This window comes from Antedon mediterranea, chromosome 9 (assembly GCF_964355755.1).
Source record: "Antedon mediterranea chromosome 9, ecAntMedi1.1, whole genome shotgun sequence".
Lineage (NCBI taxonomy): Eukaryota > Metazoa > Echinodermata > Crinoidea > Comatulida > Antedonidae > Antedon > Antedon mediterranea.
In genome coordinates, this window is record NC_092678.1 from 17,304,014 (window position 1) to 17,325,547 (window position 21,534).

General features: G+C 34.6%; 1 protein-coding gene across 1 annotated transcript; it reads left to right on the forward strand.

Annotated features, from left to right (window-relative positions):
- The first annotated feature begins 1,837 nt into the window (after window positions 1-1,837).
- LOC140058258 (NCK-interacting protein with SH3 domain-like) lies at window positions 1,838-20,384 on the forward strand. Its single transcript, XM_072103823.1, has 6 exons — window positions 1,838-2,077; window positions 5,367-5,476; window positions 6,715-7,306; window positions 8,510-8,668; window positions 9,939-10,025; window positions 20,160-20,384. The coding sequence occupies exons 1-6, from the start codon at window positions 1,907-1,909 to the stop codon at window positions 20,382-20,384; spliced, it is 1,344 nt and encodes a 447-aa protein (XP_071959924.1). The 5' UTR covers window positions 1,838-1,906.
- Window positions 20,385-21,534: the final 1,150 nt, after the last annotated feature.

Sequence of the window (21,534 nt, forward strand, 5' to 3'; positions counted from 1 at the left end):
TTGTTCTTCGATCGTGTTGTTAAGTTTGTAAACGTTTAATTGAATTATCAGATATATCCTTTGATTAATTATTTATTTGTTTACAAACCGTTGAGAGAAGACTGATACGAGTCCATCTGTTAAAGTCTTCATTTTGCCATTAGTTGTATACATAATGCATATATACATAAACGTATTTCATCGTAATATTTATGTTTCAAAGAAGTAATAATTATTAAATCTTCTTATGTGCTTCAGATAAAATATTTATGTTTAACCAAAAGTAGTAAATGTTTGTTTCATTATCTTCATGTCAAACGCACACATAGTTTTTATTCATATTAGTGGAGTTGATGAATCAAATTATGTCAATACTAAAAATTAACTCCTTTGCTAACGTACTGTTAGATAAATTGTTGATAAATAAATCATGATAACAACCTCATTGTTTCTCAATTGAACGCAACGTATGAACGTAGACGCAACGCTAGCGAGTTGACCAATGACAAGCGACAGTTCGAATAATCCATCGCTTGTGATTGGTCAAATCCCTTATGTTGCGCTAAGCTTAGTTCTCACTTGGACGCATCGTAAGAACGTAGACGCAACGCAAGCGAGCAGTTACCAATGACAAGCGACAGTTCGAATAATCCATCGCTTGTGATTGGTCAAATCCCTTACGTTGCGCTAAGCTTAGTTTTCACTTGGACGCATCGTAAGAACGTAGACGCAACGCAAGGAAGCAGTGACCAATGACAAGCGACAGTTCGAATAATCTATCGCTTGTGATTGGTCAAATCCCTTACGTTGCGCTAAGCTTAGTTCTCACTTGGACACATCGTAAGAACGTAGACGCAACGCAAGGGAGCAGTGACCAAAGACAAGCGACAGTTCGAATAATCTATCGCTTGTGATTGGTCAAATCCCTTACGTTGTGTGTCTAGTGAGAACGAAGTTTAAAATATAGCGTAAAGCTTGGTTCCAACTTCATCAACAGACAGTTTACATTGTTTATGTTCAAGAAGCCAAAGAGGCTTGTCTTTGTAGTCTACAAAATGAAACATGAAACATGAAACATAAAACATAGAAAGACGCATTACAATTACAAAAAAATGACATTTTGAGACAGAAAAAGAAAAAATACAAAGTTAGATCAACGCAAGGACGTAACGCAACGCAACGTGATTTGACCAATCTCAAGCGATGGATTATTCCAACAGTCGAGTGTGATTGGTCAACTCGCGATCGCTTGCCTTGCGTCTACGTCCTTGCGCTGCGTCCTAGTGGGAACCGAGATTTAAGGCTGTGTTTCCCCCGCAGCGTAAAACAAATGATCAGTCAACCAAACAGATGATTAAAGCAAAAATAAAGTGCGCATGAACCGTCATTACCGGACACAAGTGTCCAATCACAACGCAACAATGTGTATTTTATGTAAAAAAGTATCGCATTTATCCGAAATATCTGATTTTTCAGGAACTTTATCGGTTAATTTGTATCGATAAATATCTTATTTAATTTAATTATATCTTAATTATCTTATCCTATTTTTCCTATTTTGATATTTCAATGTAAATGTCATTGTATGCCTATTATTAACTGTAGTTTAGCGCGTCTTGTTTTTAATATCAAAACATCAACAATTGCAGGGAAGGACCATAGGTAAACCCGATTGTTTACATTTTATTTTCTGAATTATGTTATTCTGTATAAATATGTTTTAAATAAATGAAATAAAAACGTTTTAAAAGTTTATTCAATATTGCCGTTATGCGCCGCCAACAACATTTATTATTTATTTTTAAAGAAAGTTTGTGATTTCTTGTCGACAATAGAGGGCCTCCCATATAAACTGTGATGGCGACGCCCATGAAACTAATAAAGGTCTTTCAGTTCGCCGAATGATTGTTGTAAATAAACAACAACAATGTTTCGAGCTTTGTATGACTATCAAAGTAAAGATGGGAAGTCTATGAACTTTCAGAAAGGGCAACGGTTTACCTTGCTTGACAAAAGCAACGGTCATTGGTGGCAAGTTATGTCCGATCAGTCCGGTACGGTAGGATACGTACCGGCGAATTATGTCACAAAAGATGAGGTAAGGACGGTCTGTTCTCGCGCAGTATGATGGATGGATGGAAGTGGGATGTGTTTGGCCTAGGCTAGCTAGCTAGCCTAGCTACTTGAAGATCTATAGGTCTAAAGAAATTGGCTATGAATCTAGACCAGGGAGAGAAGTGACTGCCCTGCTGCATCATAGCCTAGCTAGGCCTTCTTTCTCTATTTATCAAACATTTAATCACATGGATGGAAATTGAAACACAGCATGCTTGCGATGTAGGGGAGGGCCTATCTAGGCCTAGGCGGCCAGGCTAGACGATCATGTAAAAACCGTAAAATATAACGAAAATGATTAGGCCTAGGCCTAGATCAGTGGTAGGTTTTTAGTTGCGTGGACGCGACTCTATAGTTCACTATGTCGGTTGTTCTGTCTGTCGGTCGGTCAGTTTGTCTGTCGGTATGTCTGCCGGTCCGGTATCACTATGCATTGTAGCACGCGACTTAATGACTTGGCCTTGTTTATAAAAAAAGGATCCGGCACATCTTCTATAATCTTAATGCACTTGTCAATTGTATGACCCACTATACGACCTCCGGGCGAGGTGTGTCATTTGTCCAAAGTATGCACCCGTGTGTAAAAAATATGTATTACCTTTAGGTGACCATGACGCACTGTGACCATGTTGTTTATTATATGGTGGGTGGTAATTGACATTGACATTGACACACCATTGTTCATTGATATGATGTACCATCTAGGTTTTTTGATGCACCCTTGTGTCAATAATTATTTGTAAATGACGCACTTCTCCTGGGGGTCGTATAGTGGGTCATTTTGACAATGACAAATGTGCATAATTTAAAGCCTATATCACTTGTCAATTGTATGACCCACTCTATGACCCCCCCCCCCCCCCACACACACATTTGTCTGATGTGCGTCATTTAACATATTAAGAACATTACCTTGTTGGTTATAATATAGTGGGTGAGTGGTAGAGTGACATACATTGAAAATACCATTGTTTATTGATGTAACCTACCATTTAAGTTTTTTGTTGCACCCCTGCGTCAATAATTATTTGTAAATGATGCACCCATGACGCACCTCTCCCGGGAGTCGTATTGTGAGTCATTCAATTGAAAAGGTGCATTACACAAAATGTAATGTTCGTAATTATGGTATATTGTAGGTGCACGCCTACTAAAAGCATTTAGTATTAATAAATGTTAGTTTATATTTCAATTTTATACAATTTTTTTAAAGACCCCTTCCCTGCAATTTTGGACGTTTTTTGGAAAATAATACATACATATCACTTTAAAAACATTAAACCATGTCATTCCTTGTCTTAAATGTACGTTTTATGGTAAATTATGATAAAAAGTGAGAAACAATGCACTACCTAAGTAGCTCGCGGCGATCGACCTCTCGTGGACGGTCTTAGGCCTAGCCTAGCTAGACTTAGTTTTGTACGCTAGCTATATACATAGCCTGACGTTGTATAGTTGCTGCATTAATTGTCTTTCTATTTTTGCCAGACTCCGTTGATACAAATTGGGGAAAACCCGGTATTTTTGCTGAAAAGTTAGGAGTCTTCCATTTGTTTTGGCTTCACGATCGATCGAAAAGTGGGCGAATTACAGGTGAAAAACAAAAATATCAATCCGCGCGCAATGCATTTTGGGATTTATAGCGGGCCGCTATAATTATAAGAATCGATTTATTTTTCACATTTTTAACCGTTTAAAGACGAAAAAAGTTATCGCAATAGGACCATATAGTATTATTTTTACATTAAATATAGTTTGTGATCTTAAATTAGATCTAAAAAACGTAGGGAATGGGGCTTTAAACAACTAACATTAGAAGTTATCAATTACACCAGTCACCGGTGTGATGTGCCCAAATATGGTAGTGATATGCCCAAATATGATAGTGATATGGCCAAATATGGTAGTGATATGTCCAAATATGGTAGTGATATGACATCATCATGTCCATATATGGGCAACATTACATTTAATTACATAAACTTATTGCTATGTGTAATAATAAATAAGAAATAAGTGGCTTTTGTTATTTTGAATCTTTATTTTTACGTTATTTTATATTTTTTGTTGTTGTAGGATGCATGCATGTAAGAACTTATCAGATTTTGTAAATCCACAGTGCGTGGTTTTGTTACATTTTTTGGAATAAAGTTACCTATATACATATATATGTGTAATAATACATCATTGATGGATGGACGTTTGAGATGATGTACAGTGAACCATTCCAATGTTGTGTTGTAACATAAGTGATCATGTTCGTTGTGTGTGTTTAAATGCTGGTTTACATACTGTCTGTTAATTTATAATTACCAACTTTGTCCTAAGCTCTGTCTACACTAGATGTGGCAAAAAATATGATGCGCCCAAATAAGGTATTCCCAAATGTGGTAGTGATATGACATCATCGTATCCATATATTATGGGCACATCACACTTTTTTTGTCACATAAAGTTTGAACTTTATAATCTAATTTCATTATTAGGGATGTACATATGATTTCAGAACCATCGCGAGATTAAGGATATCAATGCATGCACTAATTTCATAGTAACCCTAACCCTTATTGTAATCGAAGCATGAGGCAGTATTAAAGCATTTCTTCTTAAAAGCAAAAGTTTATTAAAACGTAGTTATGAACCAGCTCGATTTGTGTGGCATTTCAAAGTGATTTTTAATGAAACATGCATTTTGTACAAAAAATAAAAAAATACAATGGCGCGGTGGTGTTGTTATCATCTATGGCCGCCACAAAAGTTTACATGCGAATCCGACCAGCCCTCTTTCTTGCACACGCTTGTTGAAACAAAAATGAAGAAAAAATCTAAAAGTGCCAAATTTGTCTAGACGCTACAGGCGGTTCTAGAATTCCCTGTCCTTCCCCATTAAAAAAAATGTTACGCATTTCAAATCTCTCAGACTCTATGACCCCATTTACACTTACGATTTGAACTGGCCCTGGGTCGGCAATCGATAAGTGTAAAAACTTCATAAAGTTAGGCCAGCCCTGGGCCGGATGCAGACCTGGACCACCTCTCGAGGTGGGTCCAGTAGCGGCTTTTATGTTTGGGCTGGCTTATGCAGTGAACCGTGACCAATGGCTTTAGAAAATGTAAATTAATCCTCAGGTTTTGCGAACACAAGTGTAAACACGCTAAGAACAGGCTTGAAAAACTTGTACCCGATCCTGGAGCGTCACAGGACTCAATCATAATGTGAAATAGGGTCTATTTATGTTAAATTACAAATTAATTATTTTATGTGTTTTTAGTTACCATCAGATCAAGTTCTTGCGTCTATTGATCGTGCAATGGAGTTCCTTCATATAGCAGCAACCAATAAGAATGGGGTTTACACACCTGAACAAAGAAAAAGCTTACAGTTAAGTGTGTTAAGTTAACCAAGGCAATCCTAACAGTAGGATGCTGAGCTCTGGAGATCAAAGGGTTTATCTGTGGCTGCGACACAATCAGTTCCACACGTCTTAACAGACACAGCGCGCCGCAGACAATGTACATTGTACAGTATTGTTGGTATTTGTCGCAGCCAGACATAAGATCAAAGTTCCTATGTTGGCAAGGCAAGCTCAGTGTCCTGTTGTTAGATTGCCTTAGTTAGTAATAAGAATAATAATAATGTTCAATTTATATAGCGCAAATTGCAGGGCGCCTCTACTAACCGCTGAACAATCAACAGAAAATGTGAAAAGCACTTATTAATTAATAAGTTAATTAATTATCCACACAGAGCAGTAACTATCATGTTGAACCAGTTACTGTTTCTGGATTGAATCAGGTCAGGGGTCATCAACAGTTTTCCATTGTAGGCCTATATTTAATTTACAAATAATCTTGCCAGCCACTTTTAGCAAACCGAGTGTCTTAGTGCTGCACTCGTCCATACTTAAGCTCTGTCTACACTATCAAACTAATTTGACAAAAAAAGTGTGATTTGCCCAAATATGGTAGTAATATGACATCATCATGTCCATATTGGCACATCACATTTGTTTGTCGCATAAAGTTTGATAGTGTTGACAGAGCTTTGGTTGAATCTCTTTCAATGAAAATGTTGCTCCTTATTCAACATTAGCATAATATTTCTATGTTAGTAATTAGTATACTTCATTATTACTTTTGTTAGTGTAACTTAGTAACCTATGTATACTTTACAAACTTGCATACATGCCAACATCTGAATTAAAAAAATCGGGAAGTGGTGTTTTTTTTAGGTCAACAGCACCCGCTATCTATTATCGAGAGGTAAGGAGTGCAGTGTGTAACGTCACAAACAGTATTGCGTGGTGGCTATGTGAGGGGAATCCCCTTTCCGTTGTGAAGAAAATAAAAAATGATGACCGCAGATGGTCATACAATGGTTTAAATATCATAAATTTGCTTGTGTAAGCCTTTTTGTTATATTTTTACACAGAAAACCACACAAATACATCAAAATTCAGTTATCTTTGTAACCCAGAGAAAATGTGGAAAACCGGGAGCACAATATTAGGCCGGAAGACAAGTCTAAAATACGGGAGTCTCCCGTCCAAAACGGTAGTGTTGGCATGTACGAAGTTGTATGCAGAAGGGCCTTACTAATCAATTTTAATCTTTTTGTAGGAAGCTTGTTGAACATCGTCAAACCATCATGCGTGAACAGCTAGGTGAAAATGTACCTCAACCAAAGAGAGTAGCACCAGCAGCGCCCCCTAGCCAACTATCATCCTCTCAACAAACTCGAAACTCATTTACAAAAGACAACACGCCTCCGACGTCACCACAAAACTCACCTGTCAAACGAGCATCTAGTACTAAATCAATTAAAACGCCCTCACCTCCAGCGCAACAAGTGCAATCTGTAATCCCCGTTCCACCTCCAGACTCAACGTCGCAATCGTCAACATCGCAGCCTGTTGATGCTTCCACGAGTCCTATGCCATCGCCCGTACGAAAATACCGAGCACCATTATCACCACGTGAACTTGCAAAGTCACCAACCATGGAGTCGTTGATTAGTCCAACACACAGAGCGCGCTCAGACAGTGCAATAGCTTCAAATCTTGGTCCTGAATTAGTTGAAATAGTGCGAGTTAACACAAACCTCAGTTTTAATAAATCAAAAGTGGCTGTTGCCATGGTGTTGAATCATGTTAAAGATTCCGTGCCAAGTGTTGCCATGGTAATGGAGAATATTATAAAAACATTGAATACAGTAAGTTAATCAAAATGTTTATTTTTCAATTATATCAGTTATATTTACTTATTGTTATATTTATTTACATAATTAATTTTGAGGGTAATGTCAGTACAGTCAACTCTCCTAATACCGGACACCTTTGGGCTGGCCAAATATGTCTGGTTTTCCGGAAATTCTGGTATTCGGAATGTGTTTTTATTGGTAAAAATAAATTTTGGACCTTTTGAACTTCAAGAAAAATCTGGTATTGGAAGAGTTTCTGGTGTTCAGAGAGTCGACTTTATATAGATTTTCTTTCTCCTATCAAACTACTGTAAACATCCCGAGTCACTGTTTAAAGATCAACCTCATAATAATAATAGCATATGATTGCTTGCAAAGCTAAATTATCAACTGTTGTATATTAATAATATTAATATATCATATTTCCCAAGAGAGTTCCTATTTGTACAGTTAGTTAGTTTACAAAAACAGTTATTTCTCAAACAATATTTGATGAATGTCCTCATAATAATATTCTACATCCAACAATATTTTGCTTAGTGGTATGAATTACAGTATATTGGCATACTGTATCAAAAAATCATACCAAGTATACAAATTACCATGTTAATTATGATACCATAGATGATCTAAGAGGCACGCTGTTCAGCCCTCTTATCCCTAAAGATAGAATGAAATGCAAAAGATAAAGGTTCAGCACTTTATTAAAGGACAACTTGACCGAGGAGCATTTTTTAACAACGTATTAGGGATGTACATATGATTTCAGAACCATCGCGAGATTAAGGATATCGATGCATGCAGTTGCCGTACAGCCGTCACCGTAATTTTCTGTGATGTCACAGGTGCATCGCAAAATTTACGTCATGTGTTTTCTGGCAAAGTCTGGCAAATCGAGAATATTTCTAGTAAACACACTTCGTCAATAAACCATAAGAATCGTTGTTTTTATTGTTTCTTTTGCGTATCTGGACTCATTTAGTAAATTTTTCGATGCACCTGTGACGTCACAGTAGTTTACGACGACGGCTGTACGGCGAGCGCATGCGGCGATATCCTTAATCTCGCGATTGTTCTGAAATCATATGTACATCCCTAATACGTTGTGAAAATATGGTCCTCAGTCATGTTGTCCTTTAACAATTTTTAGGCCCTTTAGAAACCTCTTTAAAGAAACTATACATTAGCAATGATTCGTTTCCATCTATTACGTAGTCAGGGGTATCTGTTGGAGGTGGACGGGATGAAGAGCGCCTCCAGGTGATTTTTTCTGAGCTGACAAGTTGTAAGGATGATGCGCAACAGAGAAGCTGGGCACTTCACGAGGATGAGTCTATCATTACGGAGTATTTAGAAGAACTTCTTTCAATATTGGTAAATAAATTATTTTTAAGGCCACCAAAACTAAAGATATAATAGAATACAGCCCAGTACAGCCAACCTTCTTGTACCGGCCTAGTAACGTTGCTACTATAGCTGTTAGCCACCAACGTTACCTACATTAGGTTTTTTTTTTCCGGTATAAAAAGACTCAAAATACAACTCATAGTTGAAATGAAGAGCTTACATAGGAAAATGATAATTAACATAAAACCAAGTTTAACGTAGAAAAAACACATTAAGGCCTATGATACAGTAATGAACGGTTTAATTTATTTAAACTTAAATTTACTATAAAAATTGCACGAAGATCAACAGATAACATTAATTATTACAAATTCTTATATATTTACAAATGTTGGGCTTGATTGGTTAATTATATTAAAACTTAAAAGTCATTAAAAAATAATTACTTGTAAATAGTGGCATAACAGCTATGATGAATGCTCACTGGCTAAACTCAGGAACCCCAGAGTTTAAAGACACCTTCCTTACAATTTGTGACGTTTTGTAAAAATAATGCATATATTTTACTTTAAAAACATTAAACCAGGTCATTCCTTGTCTTAAATGTACGTTTTATGGTAAATTATGATAACAAGTGAGAAACAATGCACTACCTAAGTAGCTCACGGCGAATGACCTCTTGTGCACAGTCTTTAGGCCTATAGCCTAGCTAGGCTTTGTTTTGTAGGCCTAGCTGGTAAACATCGGTAACGTACGAACATTGTACGCTAGCTATACCTATTCACATTTTTAACCATTTAAAGACGAAAAAAGTTATCGCAATAGGACTAATAGTATTATTTTTACATTAAATATAGTTTATGATCTTAAATTGAATCTAAAAAATATAGGGCAGGTGTCTTTAAGGCGCTCCAGAGCAGGAGAAGTCCAATGCAACTACCAGAGTTCTTCGCCACCTGCATTAGGCCACTGCTTGTAAGGGATATCAAAGATCAACCGAGTTGTTAAAATGAATTTCTGACCTTTTGTTTCAATTGGTTATAAATTCATTTGGTTGATACTTTCTTTGTTTTAATTATTTTGTTGTTCATTCATTAATTTAATCCATTTATTTTAAACTATCTAAAGCTCTGTCGACACTATCAAACTGTATGTGATTGTGACAAAAAATGTGATGTGCCCATATATAGACATGATGATGTCATATCACTTCCATATTTGGGAATATTACTGCTATATTTGGGCACATCACACTTTTCTAAATCTAAACTGGAAGTATTCTTTAATGTCCTGACAGAATGATGCTGATAAATGTGTTAGTGTGGGAGTTATCCGACAAGAGGAATTTGAGCCGCTATCAACTCTTGTACAATACTATCAAATGGTAAGCAGAATATCAATTTGTTAAACTGTATGAATCAGTGTTATAATCATAGTCATTGATTTGTGTCACTTAGCAGCCATGTCCATACTGTGTTGAAGCACCGGTTCTCGGCAGATTACTAAAGTTAAACAACGTTGGACCCGTTTGTGTACTGGATGGGAGGAAATGATAATAAATAATTTTTTAAGTTTTTACGAAAAGTTGAGAGAGAGGAAGAGTTAAAGATGTATTGTCCCCCTGAACAAAAAAAAAAATTTTTTTAAAGGCCATTTTAATGATACATAAAAGTTATTCACTTTGAAAAAAAATTGGATAAAAAAAAAAATTATTTACCTTAGAAAATCGTAATTTAAAGTAAAAAATAGTCAACCGGAAGTCTGTTGGCTGGCAGCCAGCTGGCTTCCGGTTTAATTTAACCCTTGACCTGAATTAGCTTATGAATTATGCATATTGTATGATTCTTGTGCGTGTATGTGACCTCTAGGTCATCAGAAAAAAAATACGACGTGATATGGCGAGACGACAATGTGGGAAAGTTCTGTAGTTTAACAACAAAAAAAACAACTCCTACTTGAAGAAAAGACTATGGCTAGGCCCTAGCAGATTGGTAAGTAAGAACTGTAGTTTCTATGGTGCAGTTTTGTTAGTTAGTATAGGAAGCCTAGCTAGCCCATTACAGCTGTACTGGCTATCTAGTGTACTATCCCCTATCTATTGGCTAGGCCTAGAGTAGTAGCACTAGGCCTAGTTGTAGGCCTGAGTGAGGGTTCACCCTGAGTGAGTAGCAGGCCTAGCTAATACTAATAGATACAACTTGTAAGCCTTATTAATAGTTATTGCCAACCTAGCTTTAAATAGGATTAGGCCTATAACATTCATCTGTGAGCATGGAGTAAGGAATAAGGTTTTAGCATGGAGGTATAAAAATAAAATATTTTATACCTCCATGGTTTTATTGTGACTTGTGTGAATTTCGACACCACCAACTCGTCTTATTTTTAGTATAATACTATAATATTAATAATAGTCTTTAATTTATCATTATTCATATCACTTTTCATTCATTTTAAAACATTTAATTTTCTTTTCTATGTAGAGTTTGTGATTAAAAAAAATTATACATAAGAGCAGCAAAACTCAAAAAGCGAAAACTTGTGAATGGCTGCCAAAAATAGAAAATAAGGTCACCACCAGGGCCAGGAGAGATTATGGTGCTTGGTTTTTCCTTCATGATTAATTAGATTTTAATGCTAATATAAATTTGTGAAAATTGTAACTAGGCCTCCTATACTGTACATCCAATAATGTAATTATTTTAGAGAAAATGACCAAATAATCTAAGTTAAATATTTTTCGGAATGTGTACTTTACAGTACTTAGTACCGTTATGTTGAAAATTCTTCCAAAGCAATAACGTTCAAACCAACATTCACACAATTAAACTTTTTATGTACATATTTTAATAAATAATGTCTTTCTTTTAATAGGTATTAACACACTTGAATGAACAATATGAGCAAGTAGTGGAAAATGGTGAAGAAATCAAAACAAAATGTGGTAGCAACATTCACAATATTTATTTGAACGTTTCGTACTATGACACTTTAAAATGGATGAACAATCACAGAAGACAAGCTATTGCTGTAATGCCACAATCAACACATCAATTAATAGTTGAAAATAAATTGTCAACAATAATGCTAAAATTCAATGAAATATACTAGTAATTAACTCATTTTTTACTGTACTGTACTGTAAATCTTCACACATTAAAATTATGGTGATTTTATCTCATGTACTGTAGTAGTATTTTTTATTTATTTAATGCTGTATACAAATGTTATTGCTCGAATTATGAAAACTATACAACATTTTAAAAGCTGGAAAACAACCAACACATTTGCCTAATGCTTTATGATAGTCATCCAATATTTATCTTGTGTTCCACTACCGAGTCTACTGCCAGTTGCCTTTAAAATGTTGTATTGGTGTACCTTCTGTTCCAGTCTTCATTAGCTTAAGTCTATAAATTGAAAAACAATGATATATAAATACAAAAGTCAAATACAAAAGTCAAATAGAAAAGTTAAATATTTCACAATGTATTGCATACATATAATTATTATTTCTGTACATGAATCTGAAGTTTTCAATTTGGGGTACTAATGTACATTAAGGAATCCCTGAAAAGTGCATCTCCTCCCTAAAAAAGGCCTAGTCTAATTACTAGTGTTTTCGTTTTGGTTGCTATCAACAACAATCTATTCTATCGTCAACTTCTTTGGTACTGTAAATGTTCGTTTTTTGTCATCAGTTAGTCTTTTTTTAGACTTTAAAATTAATTCGAGCTCCAAATGTATATCAGTGGTAGTACATCAACATAGTAGGCCTATTTCCTGTAGCTAGTTGTGGAGTGATGGCTTAGCTAGGTGAGTACGATATATAGAACCTAGCTAGGCCTCAAAGTGGGTTCCCGTCTACTTTTCTGACCCGATTATCTGCCTGCCTCCAGCTGCTGCTACACTACACTACACAGTAGTAAACTACAGTACTAACTAGGCCTAGGCCCTACTAGATAGTAGAAGTAGGCTTATATTATAGGCCTAGATAGCTAAGCCTATAACTATACGCCAAAAATTATATATTATAGGAGGATGTGTCATTCATCTAAATAGAATTCTACTTACCAGAAAATTAACGGCAGAGCTTTTTACATCATACGATCATATCAGGGAAACCCCAGCACTTTCTTCTGTTCTTCGCACATGTTTGTTTAGTTTTTACGTGGTGAACAGATCGGATCTCCCCTGTTTGGATACTCATTAACATATCATGCATATTTATGAGCTGTTAGCTAACCATCGTTATTTTGGAATTTCTGAACTTATGAGTTCGAAAAAATGGTAAACTTATTTTGATTTTTTATAAGCGAAATCAATATTTTTTTCGGATTTTTTTTCGGCGAAAGTGAATAACTTTATTATAACTACAAAATGGTCTATTCAAAATTTGATTTTTTTCATCTTTATTTTTCATGTTTTGGGGGACAATACAACTTTAACAATACTAGTATCTAATTGATTCCATATTAAAAGTCCAGAAACATAAATAAAGTGGGAAGAACTAGTTAATCTTACAAAAGGAATAGTTAACTGAAACTGATCAACTAAAAAATAATGTTTTTTTAGTATGATAATCATGTTAAAGTATTTAATTTAAAGGTTTCTCCAAGTATAACAATGATACAATTTCTTTTTTTTTAAAGTATAATATATTTACTAGTGACCTAAACATAACGTTCTTGGAATATTCATTCTATTCTTTTATCTGAAATAATTTCTAGACAATTCAATTTTTATTTTGTTCTTGACCAGCACCTATTATCCATAATTGTCTCCCTTTGCCCAGGAGTATAAATGGCTACTAACATTCAGGATGTTGGTTTTATTTATTTGTATCTTTACATGATAGTTATTCCTTAGAGAAGAAATTAATTGTTTTATAATGTAATGTTTTGTTGAATGCAGGAAGTTAATACTATTATAATAAGTTGGTGTACTCACTGTTCTGTACTTGTGTCTGGTTTTGAGTACATAGTTTTAAAGATAAGAATTACTATATTGGTAATGTTTTATTTTCGGTTGCGATAAAATCAACTTCTGGTACTTTAAAGGAGCGCTACTATCTATACTGTTCTGTACTTGTGTCTGATTTTGAGTTGTATATATAATAGTTTAAAGATAAGGATTACCATATTGGCTATGTTTTATTTTCGGTTGCAATAAAATCAACTTCTTGTATTTAAAAGGAGCGCTACTATCTATACTGTTCTGTACTTGTGTCTAATTTTGAGACGTATATATAATAGTTTAAAGCCCCATTCCCTACGTTTTTTAGATCTAATTTAAGATCACAAACTATATTTAATGTAAAAATAATACTATATGGTCCTATTGCGATAACTTTTTTCGTCTTTAAACGGTTAAAAATGTGAAAAATAAATCGATTTTAATAATTATAGCGGCCCGCTATAAATCCCAAAATGCATTGCGCGCGGATTGATATTGTTGTTTTTCACCTGTAATTCGCCCACTTTTCGATCGATCGTGAAGCCAAAACAAATGGAAGACTCCTAATAGTCTGGTAGTTGAACCAAAAATATAGGCCCTACCCGGAAAAAAATGGTACAAAGCAAATTTTTACATCATTAGAAGCGCAATTTTATGGAGAACAACATATCAAAAATCGACAAAAATCTAGCTTGGGGAAAACATTTTAGATACGTTTTTCTACTGCCTCCTTTACGGGCCTAGTAATTAACACAGGGACTTGAAATGCATTGCCAGGCCTATCTAGCACAGTCAGTGACTAGCCTAGGCCTACCTAGGCCTAGAGTATCAAGTAGCTTAGTTTTACTCAAATTATTTATCTATATTGTACATTGCCTAAAATGTCTACAAATATTAGTAAAATGATTATTTGTTTACCAATCTTCAAACATTTTGTGTTCAGGTTTGTAGTTACAGCCTACTTACAAAGTTAAATAAGAAATCTGATTGACCACACAATCATCACACACACAGTGTGTAAATCTGTGACCTTTATTTAACCTAAGGGCATTGCCTAGTTAGCAATGTAAGCTTAATTCTGATTGGTGTATTTAGTATTTTGTACGCAAACTTCATCTATTAGGCCAATCAGAAAAGTTAATATACATTTAGGTTTTTTAAATTATTCATTTTCTGAAAAACTTTTTTGAGCATGGTTTTTTATGAAAGTTAGGTATTAAACAAAATCTTATGAATAATATTATTTATTAATATATCTAATTAGCAGTTTAAGTTATATACTTTATATATATAATTTGTGTAAAATGTCTAGTTAAGCTACATTTAAATATTGGTAGAGCCTAAAAGATCAGACACATCATAGGTCTACAGTGAGAATAAATCAATACAAAAGTCAAAGATGGAAAATATTTATGTCTATAACAACTTTAATGAAGACCGTTGTGTGTATGTACACTTGGTATGAGTATGATGTTGTGCCAGTCAATGTAACAAGAAAGGGAATTCTCACCATGATTGAGTTCAGTAAAAACCGTGGACATTTAGATTTGTTAAATTATTTAACTGAATGTGCCAAGTCCACACCAATTGGTAAAGTATTAGTTCATAAGAAATGTCGTGGAAAATTTACCAATGAAAGAGTCCCAGTTGGGCGTGATGAAGAACGTGAGGATGATGTTTCAAGTGTGAAAAGGCTACGATCTAATGATTTACCTTTCAACTGGAAGAGAGATTTTTTTTGTGCGGGAAATCCACTACAGTTGATACTAGGCATCCAAATAGAACACCACGTGTACATATTGTTACAACATTACCGATTCGTGGTAGACTTTTGGAGAAATGCGCAGCACAAGCAGACTCTTGGGCTTCTGAAATTGAAAAACGTCTGCATGGACGTATAGATCTAGTTGCAGCAGAAGCTGTTTATCATCATGATTGTTTTTCACGTTTTATGCTAAATAAAGAGCTCATCAAAGACGATGTAAAAAAGCAGCAAAGAAGGCATGAACACCAAGAAATGCTGCAATGTTTTGAAAAACTGTGCCAGTGGCTGGAATTAGACGCTGATGCAGAACTCTACAGTCTTACAGAATAACACACAAAGATGAGAGAGTTAGCTGAAGAGTCTATAATATACTCAGTTAAAAGACTAAAACAAAAGCTAGAAGAACGTTACAAACAATTTATTTTCTTTGCGGAGGTTGAAGGATGTGGAAATATTGTTTGTTTAAAAAACATGGCAAAATACTTAAAGACACCTTTCCTACGTTTTTTAGATCTATTTTAAGATCACAAACTATATTTAATGTAAAAATAATACTATATGGTCCTATTGCGATAACTTTTTTCGTCTTTAAATGGTTAAAAATGTGAAAAATAAGTCGATTCTAGTAATTATAGCTGCCCGCTATAAATCCCAAAATGCATTGCGCGCGGATTGATATTTCTGCTTTTCTTCTGTAATTAACCCACTTTTCGATCGATCGCAAGGCCCAAATAAATGGAATACTCCTAACTTTTCAGCGAAAATATTTACATTTAAGACAAGGAATGACCTGGTTTAATGTTTTTAAAGTAATATATATGTATTATTTTTACAAAACGTCACAAATTGTAGGGAAGGTGTCTTTAATGAGAAATGGTACTCGGAGAGAAAACAAAACATTGAAGATGAATCAGAGCGAATTGTATGTACTGCAGCAACTATCTTACGAGCAGAAATAGGAGAAAGTAAGTACAACACTGAATCATATCCCATGAATGACGACATCGGCAATATTGAACGAGGCAAAATGTGGATACCACGTCATTTACAAACTTTTTGGAAATATTTGATTCCATCAGAACTGAGAAGCAGAACACAATCACTTACACGAAACCAACATACAATTTATGTTTTAGATGGAGGAGCTCTTACACAGAGCAAAGGGCAACATATAAAGATATAGCCATGCAGTATGCGAGTTATGTTCGTAAAAAATTTGGAGATTCATGCATTGTGTTATGAAAAGGGACCATCAATAAAAGACCATGAGCATCAAAGGCGTGTTGGAAGAACATCCGCCGATATTCAACTGAATGAATTAATTCAAGCACATCGTAATCAGCACATATTTCTATCGAATGAGAAAAATAAATGTCAAATAATTGAATTGTTAAGCTGCTACCTCAAAAAAGATGGGCATGTAGTTCATACAAGTACCGGAGATGCTGATGATTGTTTCATTTGCTCTAGAGTACGCACGGCAAGGGCAAACTGTTGATGTGGTAGCCGATGACACAGACGTGCTTGTGTTGCTGATGTACCACTTTAACCCAACTATGGCAGATATATACTGAAGCGAAACAGTCATATAATAAAGAGCTAAAGTTGTAGAAAATGTGTGATCTTGTCAAGAATACTGGCAATGATGTAACATCACAATTGTCATTCGCTCATGCTTGGAGTGGCTGCGATACGACATCTGCCATATTTGGCCAAGGAAAAATTAATCTTCTGAAGAAAATTCGTAGTTCCAAGGAATTACAACAGTTATCCAAGTCAATTAGTGATGAGAGTGCAACAGCAGAAGATATTGGAAAAGCTGGACTTGAAGTATTCAAAATAATCTACGGTGGAAAAAACTGTGAATCTTTAAACAACTTACGGTATGTGAAATTTATGGATATGGTAGCATCAAAATCATCTATTGAGCCTCAAAAACTTCCACCTACAGAGAGAGCAGCATATTTCCATAGTCTGCGGGTACATTTACAGATACTTGTGTGGTCAAAACTAAATACTGACTTGGACCCTTTACAATGGGGTTGGAAATGCGAAGGAACCCATCTAACTCCAATCATGACAGATTCTGCTGCAGTACCAGACACTTTACTAAAGTTTGTTCGTTGCAAGTGCAAATTATCATCCAACAACCCATGTGGTACAAATTTATGTTCATGTCGTAAAAATGGACTGAAATGTGTAACACCATGTGGAGATTGCAGAGGGGACAGTTGCAAAAATTCAGAGGAATTGGTTGTTGATGAATCAGATGAAGAATAGTGAAAAAGAATGGTATGGCCTAATTTTGTAATTAAGTCGATTTTATTACAAAATGTTCCATCTTCCATGTTATTATACAAGTTTATGGTTTCAAAATGACCTCTTTAATGTTGTTTATTTTAAAAACTTGTCATTAGCATGAATAGAAATGTTCACTTTACGAACAATTTAAGACCAATTTTAAATGTGTACACTCAGTATTTATTGAGATATCGAAATATGAGGTCAAAGGTCAAGATGTCAAGAAATAAACTTTCCCGCCATTTTTTGAAAAAGAATTTCGTAAGAGCAAATAGAAATATGTACATAACAAACAATTAGAGACCAAATTAAAGACTCTACAGTTAGCGGTTTCCAAGATATACGATTATAATGACTGTAAAAGTGGTTTTTTAAGTAAATTGACAAAATAAAAGTAAAACGCGTCTAAAAAATTTTCCCCAAGTTGGATTTTTGTCGATTTTGGATATGTTATTCTCCATAAAATTGCGCTTCCAACGATGTAAAAATTTGCTTTGTACCATTTTTTTCCCGGTTCAACCCTTCAACTACCAGACTATAACTTTTCAGCGAAAATACCGGGTTTTCCCCAATTTGTATCAACGGAGTCTGGCAAAAATAGAAAGACAATTAATGCAGCAACTATACAACGTCAGGCTAGGTATATAGCTAGCGTACGATGTTCGTACGTTACCGATGTTTACCAGCTAGGCCTACAAAACTAAGCCTAGCTAGGCTAGGCCTGAGACCGTCCACGAGAGGTCGATCGCCGCGAGCTACTTAGGTAGTGCATTGTTTCTCACTTTTTATCATAATTTACCATAAAACGTACATTTAAGACAAGGAATGACATGGTTTAATGTTTTTAAAGTGATATATATGTATTATTTTCCAAAAAACGTCCAAAATTGCAGGGAAGGGGTCTTTAAAGATAAGGATTACTATATTGGCTATGTTTTATTTTCGGTTGCAATAAAATCAACTTCTTGTATTTAAAAAGAGCGCTACTATCTATACTGTTCTGTACTTGTGTCTAATTTTGAGACGTATATATAATAGTTTAAAGATAAGGATTACTGTATTTGCTATGTTTTATTTTCGGTTGCAATAAAATCAACTTCTTGTACTTTAAAGGAACGCTACTATCTATGCTGTTCTGTACTTGTGTCTGATTTTGAGACGTATAATATAATAGTTAAAAGATAAGGGTTACTATATTGAGCATGTTTTATTTTGGTTGCGATAAAATCAACTTCTGGTACTTTAAAGGAGCGCTACTATCTATACTGTTCTGTACTTGTGTCTAATTTTGAGATGTATATATAATAGTTTAAAGATAAGGATTACTATATTGATCATGTTTTATTTTGGTTGCGATAAAATCAACTTCTTGTACTTAAAAGGAACGCTACTATCTATACTGTTCTGTACTTGTGTCTAATTTTGAGACGTATAATATAATAGTTAAAAGATAAGCGGGTTACTATATTGGTCATGTTTTATTTTTGTTTGCGATAAAATTAACTTCTTGTACTTAAAAGGAGCTCTATTCTCTATGCTTTTGATGATATAGGTGGTTTTTTATATCAAGCACATTATTTAGTAAATGAAATAAATGACTAAATCTAGAAACAGCGAAGTAACTATATCTTTTTAAAGTTTACAGTAATTATTCTAATCCAAAAATATATAATATAATATCTATGGCAAAATTTTAGATGGATATAAACCAAAAAAAAAACAAAAAACAGTGCTAGCATTGAAACATCGATCCTTTTAAATACAGTAGAGATACACTGTTGTAGCTTCATTTCCTTATTCTTTAATCTTGATAAAAATAATTCTTGGATATTAAATGTTTGCTCAATTCCTCTTCACTTTGTGGTTACTAACACTTGAGGATATACAGTAAATACTTAAAAATTCTTCCTTGCAATTTTCCAATAAAAAAAAAAACAAAATGTACTTCAAAGAGTTATTGAAACTTCTTCTCTAACTTAAAAATAAAGAGGTTTACACCGGGCAAATGGGCCCGTATTCATTAAAGGTGATCAATTTTAATCCTGGACATATTAAATATGTATATATATCAAATCATAAAATTTTTATGATTTGAAATATCATTTTGAAATTTTAATTTTTCATTTTTATAATTTAAATAAAGACCTAATTAAAAGCTATAGTTACATTGTTGCCCACTAATATAAGTAACAAAAATATTACACCAAAACAATTCCCAGACCGGGAACACTAAGGATCAATTTTTGGAAATAAGGTTGTCACTCAGATATTAGGTAAATTTTTTGAGATTTTTAGCTTATTCCATAATTATAAGAAAACTAAATAAGTTCAAAAATTCCAAAATTATGAAATTTAGCTAACAACTCATAAATATGCATGATATGGTAATGACTTCCACACAGAGAAGATCCTATCTGTCTCCAATATTAATAAAGCGCCAATTGCTCGTTTTGTAAGTGGAGATATGATATTTGTGTTTTCTCCTCCATTTCCTCCTAGGAAACAAGGACAAGTATACGGCTTCTGTTACTAAAGGTTTTTGGCTGTATATGTTCGTTAGACATGTTCGCCCTCTCTTATCTGCTGACGTCGGTGCTACCGGTTGAGATTGCTCGTGATACGATGACTGACAAAAAAAATATCCAAAAACTCTGCTTCTCTGCTCTAGTACTTACAATGGTATTTTCACAAGGGGAATCAATCCCATATACGCACTATGGTTAGATTTTTTCTGTGTTTTTTGTGGTTTTTTTTACTATATTTTAATGAGGGTGATCCATCCAGCAATTGCTGATCATTTGTGACCCTAGAGCCCTTTCTCACAGAGCTGTGTGCCAGGAATATTGCGGGAATATACCATTACCATGTAGGTATGGTTTTCTGTGAGAACGGGTCGTCTTGGCATTATACCGGCATCGACATGACCTGCTTTAGAAATAGTAATATTCTAGGGATATTCCCCGCAATGCCCGACGGGCATTCTGTGAGTACGTAATCTGTGACTTATAATTCTCCGCCATATATCGCTAGACAAAAATAATAACAATAAACGATGCCCTCATTTATTAATTTGTCAGAGACTTTATATTGGCCGAATATGCCCGACTCCTTTCTCACAGAAAACTGGTATATTCCGGTTATATTTCCGGCACGATAGTCCGATGAGAATGGATGCCGGTAACGATACCGGCACGACGCCAGCATAATACCGGTAATATTGCAGGCACATCTGTGAGAAAGGGGCTTTAGAGGTTCACAAGACAAACATATACACAAGATGCTCTACAAAAACAAAGTCTTATGACAAGTCTTTGGGAGTGGGGTTGTAATTTTGTCTGATATGTGACAGGACTTGAACCCAGGACTCTTGGAGTGGTAGCCAAGCATCATAACTACCAAGCCACAATTCCACTTCTAATATCTTATTAACAAGTTAAGTTTGATAGGGTCTTTGTGATAGATATACAGTATATACTGTACATATTGTAAATGGCATATAATAGGCACAACTCGGCACTATAAGCGTATGCATCATGTCATAGGATGGCGTACATCAACTTTTTACGATCGAATGTTAACGTACATGCACGTTTAACAAGTGTTAATTTCATTAAAATGATAAAAATGATCACCTATAATTCGTCAAAGTGACGAATTAAATTCTAGTTTATATATAGATTATCCAAATATGGTATGTCATGGACATAGTGTTTTTGCCATCGTTCACTGTGTAATCGTCCGTCTGCATTTCTAAGCATAATTATAACAAATCATTACATTAATTTACAGTTAATAATCAATAATAACAAAGTAAACATACATTTTTTAAGCAATGAATATCCCTTGAATGATGTTTCAAAGATAGGTTGGTTGA

Excerpts from the sequence above, each read along its gene's own strand:
- LOC140058258 (XM_072103823.1), top strand. The coding sequence starts at position 1,907 with ATGTTTCGAGCTTTGTATGACTATCAAAGTAAAGATGGGAAGTCTATG. Across the intron at positions 7,307-8,509 it reads TTATAAAAACATTGAATACA|TCAGGGGTATCTGTTGGAGG; the intron begins GTAAGTTAATCA and ends TCTATTACGTAG. Across the intron at positions 10,026-20,159 it reads TTGTACAATACTATCAAATG|GAAACAAGGACAAGTATACG; the intron begins GTAAGCAGAATA and ends ATTTCCTCCTAG.